At 33.1% G+C, this 10271-nt stretch overlaps 1 protein-coding gene across 1 annotated transcript; it reads left to right on the forward strand.

The window, feature by feature from the left end:
• The first annotated feature begins 3502 nt into the window (after positions 1–3502).
• Positions 3503–5341, forward strand: LOC18438845 (uncharacterized). Its single transcript, XM_006849021.4, has 3 exons — positions 3503–4104; positions 4365–4549; positions 4969–5341. Exons 1-3 carry the CDS (start codon positions 4073–4075, stop codon positions 5064–5066), a joined length of 315 nt encoding a protein of 104 aa, XP_006849084.2. The 5' UTR covers positions 3503–4072; the 3' UTR covers positions 5067–5341.
• The last annotated feature ends 4930 nt before the right edge of the window (positions 5342–10271 follow it).

Raw genomic sequence — 10271 nt, forward strand, 5'->3', positions numbered from 1 at the left:
GAAAGAATTCCCACCAAAGTTAGACCAATCCTGATGAATCCCCGGCTTCTAGAAATTTGTAAAAAAGAAATTACTGATCTACTTCAGCAAAAGTTTATTAGAAAAAGCTCCTCCCCTTGGAGTTGCTCAGCATTCTATGTAGAAAAGGCTTTTGAGATAGAAAGGGGAGCTCCACGATTAATAATAAACTATAAATCACTTAATATAGTATTACGATGGATAAGGCATCCTATTCCCAATAAAAGAAATCTGCTGGATAGACTTGTAAATGCCTATATATTCTCCAAATTTGATCTAAAGTCTGGTTATTGGCAGATCCAAATCGCTGAGGAAGACAGGTACAAAACCGCTTTTAATGTTCCTTTTGAGCAATATGGACTTAAAAATGCCCCTTCGGAATTCCAAAATATTATGAATGATATTTTTAATTCTTATACAAAATTTATGATAGTCTACATTGATGATATTCTAATATTTTCTTAAAACCTAAAACAACGTTTTAAACACTTAAATGTTTTTGTCAAAGCAATTAAGATGGCGGGACTAGTCGTCTCTGCCAAAAATATTAGTCTTGCTCAAACAAAAATAAGGTTTTTAGGACGCAACATTTTCCAAGGGAGAATAATCCCTATTGATAGGGCTATTAAATTTTCCAATAATATCCCAGGCATTATTATAGATAAAACTGAGCTTCAAAGATTTCTGGGATGTCTTAATTATATTGTTGATTTTTATAAATATTTAGCTATTGATGCTTAACCAATATTTCAAAGATTAAAAAAAAATCCTCCTGAATGGACAGATGTACATACCTCATATATATATATATATATATATGGAAAAGTTTATATGAGGTTGCAACCTTAAAATGTAGAGCTACATATGCCCCTCCAAAATCCATCGGAAATTGTTGTTTTAATGTTGAAAAACTCTAATTGATCATCTCAATATCAAGATGTATGAACATGAAAAAAAAAAAAGATTTTGAGTCCCAAAAATAATGCATCTTGCAACACATTATCTAGATCGTCTAATTTCAATATTTTCATATGTTCATAGATCTACTTTATTTTAACCATTTTTAGAGTTTAAAATTTTATAATTAAATATGAAAATAGATTTCCAGACAATTTTATGAATTTTTAACACAAAAAAATGCATGTTCTGATAAAGTTTGGAGGTGCACCATATGTTCACAGATCTACTTAATTTTAACCATTTTTAGAGTTTAAAATTTTATAATTAAATATGAAAATAGATTTTCAGACAATCTTATGAATTTTTAACACAAAAAAATGCATGTTATGATAAAGTTTGGAGGTGCACCTTAATTAGATTGTTTAACGTTGCAACCTTATAGAAACTGCACCTATATATATATATATATATATATATATATATATATATATATATATATATATATATATATATATATATATATATATATATATATATATATATATATATATATATATATATATATATATGAGAGTAATAATCCTATAGGACCCTCCTCCACCCATGTGTGTAGGACCCTAAAGGATCACCATTAAAGTTGACATGAATCTCTAGAAAAGTTATCACATAGGTGTGGGACTTGACTTTTCTATAGATCTGCACCAAATTTAATGGCGATCCTTTGGGGTCTTACACACATGGGTGGAAGAGGGTCCTATAGGATCATCTATCTCTCTCTATCTCTCTCTCTCTCTTTATATATATATATATATATATATATATATATATATATATATATATATATATATATATATATATATATATATATATATATATATATATATCAATGATTTCATGCGACCGTTGTATAGTAATATGATGCAACAACCTTAAAAAACCATCTTATGGCCATTTTTTTTATCCCAATTTTAAAATATACACTCTTTTCATTCTAATGAGCAATCACAAAAAAATAAAACTTTGAAAACATAACCTAGAAAGTATATTTTTAGCCTAATTAACATAAGCCGTTCATTTTGGTGAGATGCTTAGATCTAGGCCTTGCAAGGATTTTTTTCATTTCCAATTTGTTTGGATGGCTTTATTATCATTAGATGAACAATGTTAAAATATAAAAAAATGATTTTGAGTTTATAAAGGCTAAGATCTTAAAATTCGCAAAACGAAAGGTCTAGATTCGTTTTAGGAAGGGGACTCATTTTGACCATATTTAGGATTCAAATTGAAATTTTTTTTTTTTTTTTTTTGAGATTGATTATTGAGATGAAGAGAGTGTATGTGAAAATTTTGAGGTCATACAAATACCACAAACATGGTTTTATAGAAGTGTTGTTGTATTATACCATGATACAACCGTTGCATTGGATCATTGCTTATATATATATATATATATATATATATATATATATATATATATATATATATATATATATATATATATATATATATATATATATATATATATATCACTAAAAGAGGTTGTTTTGATGCCCAAATATCCTCAAATTGATTATCTCGACATCACGATGCATGGACATAGGAAAAAAATAGATTTCGAGTTTTAGAAATAGTGCATCTTGTAACGCATTTTTGGATAGTCAATTTCAAGATTTTCAAGTTCTTATAGATTTGCTAGATCCACACTAGTTTTGAAGCTTTAAATTTTATAATTAAAGATGAAAATGTACTTTAAGACTATCACAAAGATTTTCAGTGTTGAAACAACATTTCTCAACATTATTTGAAGGTAGGCTCTAATTTGATTGTTTAGAGCCTAGGCTCTATACAAACCGCACCCATACATACATAGTTTTAGAGAGATAAAGTTAAATACAACACCTCTAGAGAAATAAAACATTAATAAAATATGAAATAAAAATAATTCATTTAAAAATTTAATTTTCAAAAAAATAATAATAATAAATTAGTAGGTATGACCCTCTATCTCTACAAGCGCAACTGCGCAAGTGAGATTGGAGATTAGAGAAATACAAAACAAAAAAGAATTGATTTAGAGAAATCAATATTATCTTGCATTTTAAACTTTATTTTGTCTACAAAATAAATGTAATAGTCAACAACATTCAGACAAGAAACATGTTCTTAGTGTTTACATACTAGGCCAATCCACTGATCTGGATCGTTGATCTGCTGGTCAAGATCGATTTCCATTATGGCAAATCTGGGTCACCAATCCAAGTTTTGAAACATTGAGAGCGCTAGTTGAAAACTTGGTGATTTATTCACCCACATATCCATATCAGATCACTATCAGCATTGCAGATAGGGTTTGAATCGGTAATAAAAAATGATATTAAAAAGTAAATCAAAAAATAAAAATTCAAAATAAAAGTTTATAAAGTGGAAATTTAGAGGGGACAAAATAACTGGCACATATTAAAAATAAATAAAATAGAAAGGAGGGTAAACCAAGCCAAAACCAATATCGCCTCGAAACAAATTTGGTCTAAACTTTCGGAACAGCAATCTAGATAAAACTAGGACGGGGAATTGGGGGGAGAGAAGAGTATTAAAACCCAGTTGCATTCTCCCGTAAGAATACGATTCCTCTCTTTACTTTTCTCCTCCTCTCTTTTGATCCCCCATACCCCATCCCACGTTCTCAGTGTTCTTATTGCCGATCCTTTTACTTTCATTCTTGATGTTGGCTCTTCCTCTCTTTACGAATGTTAGGGCTCTTCCTCTGTTTAGCCGTGTTAGAGCAAATGCCCACGAGCAGTGGCCCCTTTTTCCATGTCTCATCCTCTGGATCATCTAACAAGGGCTGGTATTACCGCTGTCTTGAGCTTGATCCCTTGAATTTCTTTCACTGACCTTAAATTGAATTGCCCCAATTGTTTGCCCTCGCCTCGATCCCTTGAATTTCAACCTTAAATTGATTTGCCCCAATTGTTTGCCCTAACCCCAAATTAGTTCCTCTCTCTAGATTATGCGCCTTCTTCTCCTCTCTCGCACCTCCTTCTGTTTCCCTCTCTAAAAATGGCGGTTTCTCAGCCCTCGAACTAGGTGAATGTCTGGAAGAAACCCATGGGAGTTAAACGTCTGAAGAAGCGGGGTCTATTGAGGTCTCTTGATGTATTCCATGCATTCTTCAAAAAGAATCAAGTAAAATCTCTCTCTCTCTTTTCATTTGTTTTTTATTTTCGTGTTTTTTCTTTGATCCCTCTCTATTTCTTTGATTCCATGTTTCTTTCTCTTTCTTCTCTTCCTTTGCACTTTTTTTTTTTTTTTCTGTTAATGTTTTGTTCTTGAAATTATTTTTCCTTTCCTTTCCCTCTCTAGAAACGTTACTCGTTTTTTTTTTTTTTTTGTTAATGTCTTGTTCTTGGAATTAAACGTTGTTCGAATTGGGTTTCTTGCTACAGGTTGCAGATCTCATGCTTATTTCAAGAGAGCACAGGCCCCCCACGTTTTCTTGTGAGGGTCGATGACACAGTTCGCACTGCTATTCAGACTGCGCTTCGATCCTACCCTCGTGAGGGTAGACTCCCCTTCCTCGGCAATAATTTTGACGACTTCTTCGTCTATTGCGCCAATTCTGACTTCATAGGTTTGATGTCGCTCTCTTCATAAATTCCCTTATCAATTAATTCCAGTCACATGTTTGCTATTTTGTTTTGTATCGCTCTTTGCAAGAGCTTCTCTATTCCTTCCCCTATATTTTTTTTCCAGTTTCTCTCTCTTCAGATGGTAGAGAGATTTTATTACATCTTTTTCCTCTTAATCGGGATCAGTTTTACTCTCTCTAAATCTAATTATTTGTCTACTTCTTATTATTGATATTTCTCTACCCCATTTTAATTGCTCTCTCTCTATCTCTTGATCATATTATTATGCCTCCTTATCATTCCCTGTCAAATGACTGACTGGTTTTTTAATGCTATTTCCCTTTCATTTTCATTGTTTTTGTTCCATATATACTGTTTAAACTCTACATGCAAAGGTTTTAATGGGTGAATTGAAATGCAGCTCTGAGTCCAGTGGTGCCCATCGGTAGGACTGGAGGGAGGAACTTTCTTCTCTACAAAAAGAAGCAGAAGCAGGAGGAATACTACTTTGGTGAATAGCATAAACAACATGGAAGAAGGGGAGGAATGGTCAAAGGGCACGCCACTAACTGGAAGCTATGGATCAATAAATCTCTCTCCTTCAACCTTTCTCACTGAGGTTTCTGAAATAAATTAGTGTTATTGCACTATAATGTTTCATTATTTGACTAGAGAACCTCTCTTATGTTGGAGTGTTTCTTTATCTATTTATTTATTTTATAGTTAGATTGATGTTTAAAGTGCACGTTGTTACAATAAAATATATCTAACTCAACGTTTTATAGTGAAGAAAAGGAAGTGTACAATAATCTTGGACCTTTAGATTTAATAGAGAGAGGAAAAAAAAAAAAATACTATAATCCTCATAATAACTTATGCTATGTAATCAAAATAGCAATTGAGGAACAAGCTACAACCCTCCCTTTCTGCTGTCTTATTGCACTTGCTTTTCCTATTCCAAAGTTTTTTTTTGACAAAGGTTTTTCTAAAGTAAACAACCTCAAATTCATATTGATTAATTTATTTACATGCTTTCTCTATTCCAAAGTCTTTTTTGGCAAGTTTTATTTTTTAAAGTAAACAATCTCAAATTTCAAATTAATTAAAATTATTTCCAAAACCTAGTCGCATGGTTATAATTACAAAAGGAATTCCCTCCACAATAGCAACAAAACCTAAGAATTCCCTCCTCAATAGCAACACTACCTTCTTTTTTCTCAAAATATGTTTACAAATAAATGATGTAAGGTGTAATAATTAGTACCCGTTGGAATAATAGTAGATCAATAAATGGCTATTCTAAAATATTTATTTTTAACTTGCTCTACTCAGTACTTCTCAGTACAAGGATATATTTATTTGTCTATTTTCATTTGCATACAATGAGAACCTTTCAAACAAGGAGGTTACAAGTACTTGTAACTATCCGATGTGAAATCTGATAGCTTAGGTGTGTTACAAAGATTAATGAAATTTCTTTTGAAGTTTGAGCTTGATCAATGGAATAAATTTAGGTGTCAAAATTAATTGTGACTACCTTATATCAAAAGTAAATGGTGTTATTATATACTTTTCATGTTCCAACTCCAAAGTTTATAGAAAAAGAGCTCGGGTTTAATTGGTTTGTGTTTGACGATTTGTAACACTACGTCCTAGGTTCAATTTCTACTAAAGGTAGGGCTCCCTCCCCGTTGACTCACCCAGAAAACAAAAAAAAAAAAAATCTCATAAGTTTATTCACGCTTGTCACCGAAAAACAATGAAGTTTATTCACTCCAAAATGGAGAAGTGATAGAGAGAAGGATAAATTGTCACACGTTGGGGACCCGATGATGGCAAACAATGCCACCCTTCTATAAAAACGGTTAACACCATACTACTCATACCTCATTAAAGCAAGGTTGATCCACTCACGCCTAGGTTAAGGTATTTACATGTGGGAGATGGTGGGGTTCAAGAGTTTGGAAAATGGAAAATTATATAATGACATCATTTAACTTTGGTACAAGTTGATCACAAAATAAAACATTGAATGTGAAATTAGATAGATGTATTTATTTCATTGATCAAGATCAAATTTTAAAAGAAAATTTTCCAAACTTTATAATACACCCAAGCTAATGGATGTATTTATTCCATTAATCAAGCTCAAATCTTAAAAGAAATTTTTTCAAACTGTATAATATACCCAAGCTATCAAATTTCGTATCGTATAGTTGTAAATAATTGTGACCTCTTTATTCAAAAGTAAATGGTCTCATTGTATACAATCCTTTGAAAAATAAAAGGAAAACAATTTGATAGGGCTACAGTCGTATCGAAATAAATAAATTCTCACGTCATAACTCATCGACAATTGCAAGTCAAGCACGTATTTGCCGCCCAAATCTCTCTTAGTAGCCAAGGCCCCTGTCATGATGTCGAAGGGCTTATTACCATCATAGTTTTAATAGAATCGTGATGGTCCAAAAACCACAAGGGAACATCAAGGCTCTAACAAAGCGAGCCATGATTCTCTCTTTTCATGGCCTACTCGGACCGTAATGGTGTATTGTATTTCGAATGACCATCATAGTTCTATTAAGACCATGATTGTCTATGAATAAGCCCTCTGATCATCACGGTCATATTAGATTCGTAATGGACTTTTTAGGGCTTAGCCATCAAGAAAGATTGGGATGAGAGTGTCATGACCCTGCCCCCTGACCTCTACCGTCCCCAAACTAGATGGCAATAGAGTGCGGGATCGTGACTGGAGGTCACGTACATCACTCAGGTGGAAGTGACATCAACATGTGTTAAGAGGGCGGAATCAAAGCAAACCACGAGAAATAAATAAAAACTCATCCAACAAGCACTGAAAACTGAATAAATTGAAACCATTAACTTCATTCATCTTCAAAAGTCTTTACGGTAAAATTTAAGGCTTACAAGCCCAACATTCATCTCTGAACATTACATCAAACAGAACAACACATGGCAATGCTACCCGGCACCTACAAGGTCAAAACGAAATCCTGAACAGGTTTGAATTCCGAACGCCTGCTATCACCGGTCAGCTGCTCACCACACACGGTCAAGTACTAACACTCTACATAGATGAAATAAACGAAGTGAACAATAAGCCCAGTAAGTAGATCACTGCCCTTGCATTCCCGGCTATCACTATATACATAATAACATGCCCATGGTCTATCAGAAGTCGCATTTTGTTACACAGAGTATGGTCATAGCTTAGAGTACATATAATTGCTGTATAAAAGGGTGCGACTGAGTTAACACAGCATTACTTGTTCTCAATATGGCATCAACCGTTATGCATAACATAGTTACAATCAAATGTTCATACAAAATACAAAATTAAGATAAGCAAAACAAATTAAATCACTCCCAAAGTAAATGCCACATCGATCAGACTAAGTCAATCCTGAAACTTGGGACTTCTACCCTCATTCAGGAGAGAGGATAATGACAAGTGGAGGTCTCACTTCATAATATCCTTACTCACACACAAATCCCCAGTGCGGTTTGTGGTTTTTGATAACCTGAGGTTTTGCAAGACACAACCCTCTCTTGTGCCTTGGGCGAAAGGGTATTACACTATCATTGGAGGACCTAATGCACAGTGCCCATGACAATTTGGGGGGGCATGACCCTCCCTATTTATTTTCAGTCACCTCTCGACTCCACTGCAATCATATGGGTCGAGGTACAGTATGCACCACTATCAATGGAGGACCCATTGCGTAGCAATCAGATATCAGCATTCATCTAACAAAAATAGAGTATCCACTACCAATGAGATCCATTGCATAGCAGCCAGATATCAGTATTCATATAATAGAAACAAAGTATCCACTATCAATGGAGGACCCATTGAGTAGCAGCCAGATATCAGTATTCATATAACAGAAACATAGTATCCACTACCAATGGAGGACCTATTGAGTAGCAACCAGATATCAGTATTCATATAATAGAATCAGAGTATCTACTACCATTGGAGGACCCATTGAGTACCAGCCAGATATCAGTATTCATATAACAGAAACAGAGTATCCACTATCAATGGAGAACCCATTGAGTAGCAGCCAGATATCACATATATCAATTGTATTGTGTATAAGCATGCATAATTATTTATTCATTCATACTTTAATCATTTCAAGAGGTCAGGAATATTCAACATTTGCAGGACCATAAGCATGTCATTTCAGTGTGTTATCACTTTGCAAAAGGATTTAAGCTATGTTCAAAAGAAACATTAATGCATGACATGTGCATAACTCATATACAACTTAAATTCATTGTTGTTATTATCAATCATGGGCATATACAAAATGAGGCATAACACCCAAATTATGAGGGGAATTTAACTAAATTCCGATTCCAATTTGCTAACTGAGCATCACTTAATTATTGAAGGGCTCATCATACGGTTTCGAATCTTATTGAATTTTGTCCATAGTGACGTATGTTCACAATTCAAATCGTAGCTTGCAACCTAGCAGGAATTTCAAAACAATTTTATCATGCAACTTTCAGTAGACATTCAAAGCTTTCAAATTGCTATGGTTTTGGGGTAATTAGACTCCATTTAGCCAGCCAAAATTCATGGCAACAAAGACCAAAATTCTGAGTTTATGTGAGATCTGTCAATAGTGACATATTGGGGCATTTTTTAGCATAGCTCCTCATTTACACAGAAATTGGACAAGGTTAAACATGAAAATCATAGAAGACTCATGCATCTATCAAATGGCTATGCTTTTTGGTCATTTGGATATCAATAAATCAAGCAAAGTCTTAATACAGTAGAAGCAATATTTCTGGATATTATCACAGTCTGCTAACAGTGGCATATGAGCACAAAATGAAACACATCTTCCAAACTATCAAGAATTTCAACTGAACATAAACATTAAACTCCAAGTAGACTCAGAGACCTTTCAAATGGTGGTAATTTGAGGCCAATTGGATGTCATTTTCTCAGTCAAAATCTTATTTCAAAAGCATATAAGTTCCTTAGAAAATCACAGTACACTCATGGCACTTTCCAAATACCACTTCATAACTTCAAACCCATATAAGATAACGACATGAAACCTTTTCTATCTTAGGCTAGACTCACACAAGCATCATTCCATAGAATTTCAAGATCCACAAGAGTGATAACAATGTCCAACTCATCATGCAAATAAGACCTCATTGCTGGAAAATAGAACACAACATATATAAATATTTAAAAATCTTGAATGAACGGTCAAGAAGTACAATTTTTTAGAATTAAAAACTTATTTTTTCTTATATATTTGTAAATCTCTAGGTCTATAATCATTTGGAATGTTTTCTAATGTCATAATTGCCTTTGATGTGTGTATTTGAGGTGTGCCTTACTTCATAGTAAGGAGTAGACACTCTAGATAAACTTTTTTCATTTCTATTTGCTTATTAGTTAGTTTAGATAAGAGACAAATACACTTCCTATACAAAGATCATAAAATTCCCAAAGTGGTTAGATGTAAAATTAGACAATCGGGCTTATATCATGTATTTATCAAATTCCAATAATATAACCTCTACTTCAAACAAGGTTAATGTCGCATCCCTATCAATCAGTTTCATATTCATATGATTTATTGTCCAATAGTTAAAAGTGATTATGACATTTTTGTACCTAAAGCAAACAACCTTATTGCATTATTTTCCTTTCTTTTTATTGTT

The sequence above is a fragment of the Amborella trichopoda genome, chromosome 10 (assembly GCF_054954075.1).
Source record: "Amborella trichopoda isolate Santa Cruz 75 chromosome 10, AtrichopodaSantaCruz75HAP2 v2.0, whole genome shotgun sequence".
Lineage (NCBI taxonomy): Eukaryota > Viridiplantae > Streptophyta > Magnoliopsida > Amborellales > Amborellaceae > Amborella > Amborella trichopoda.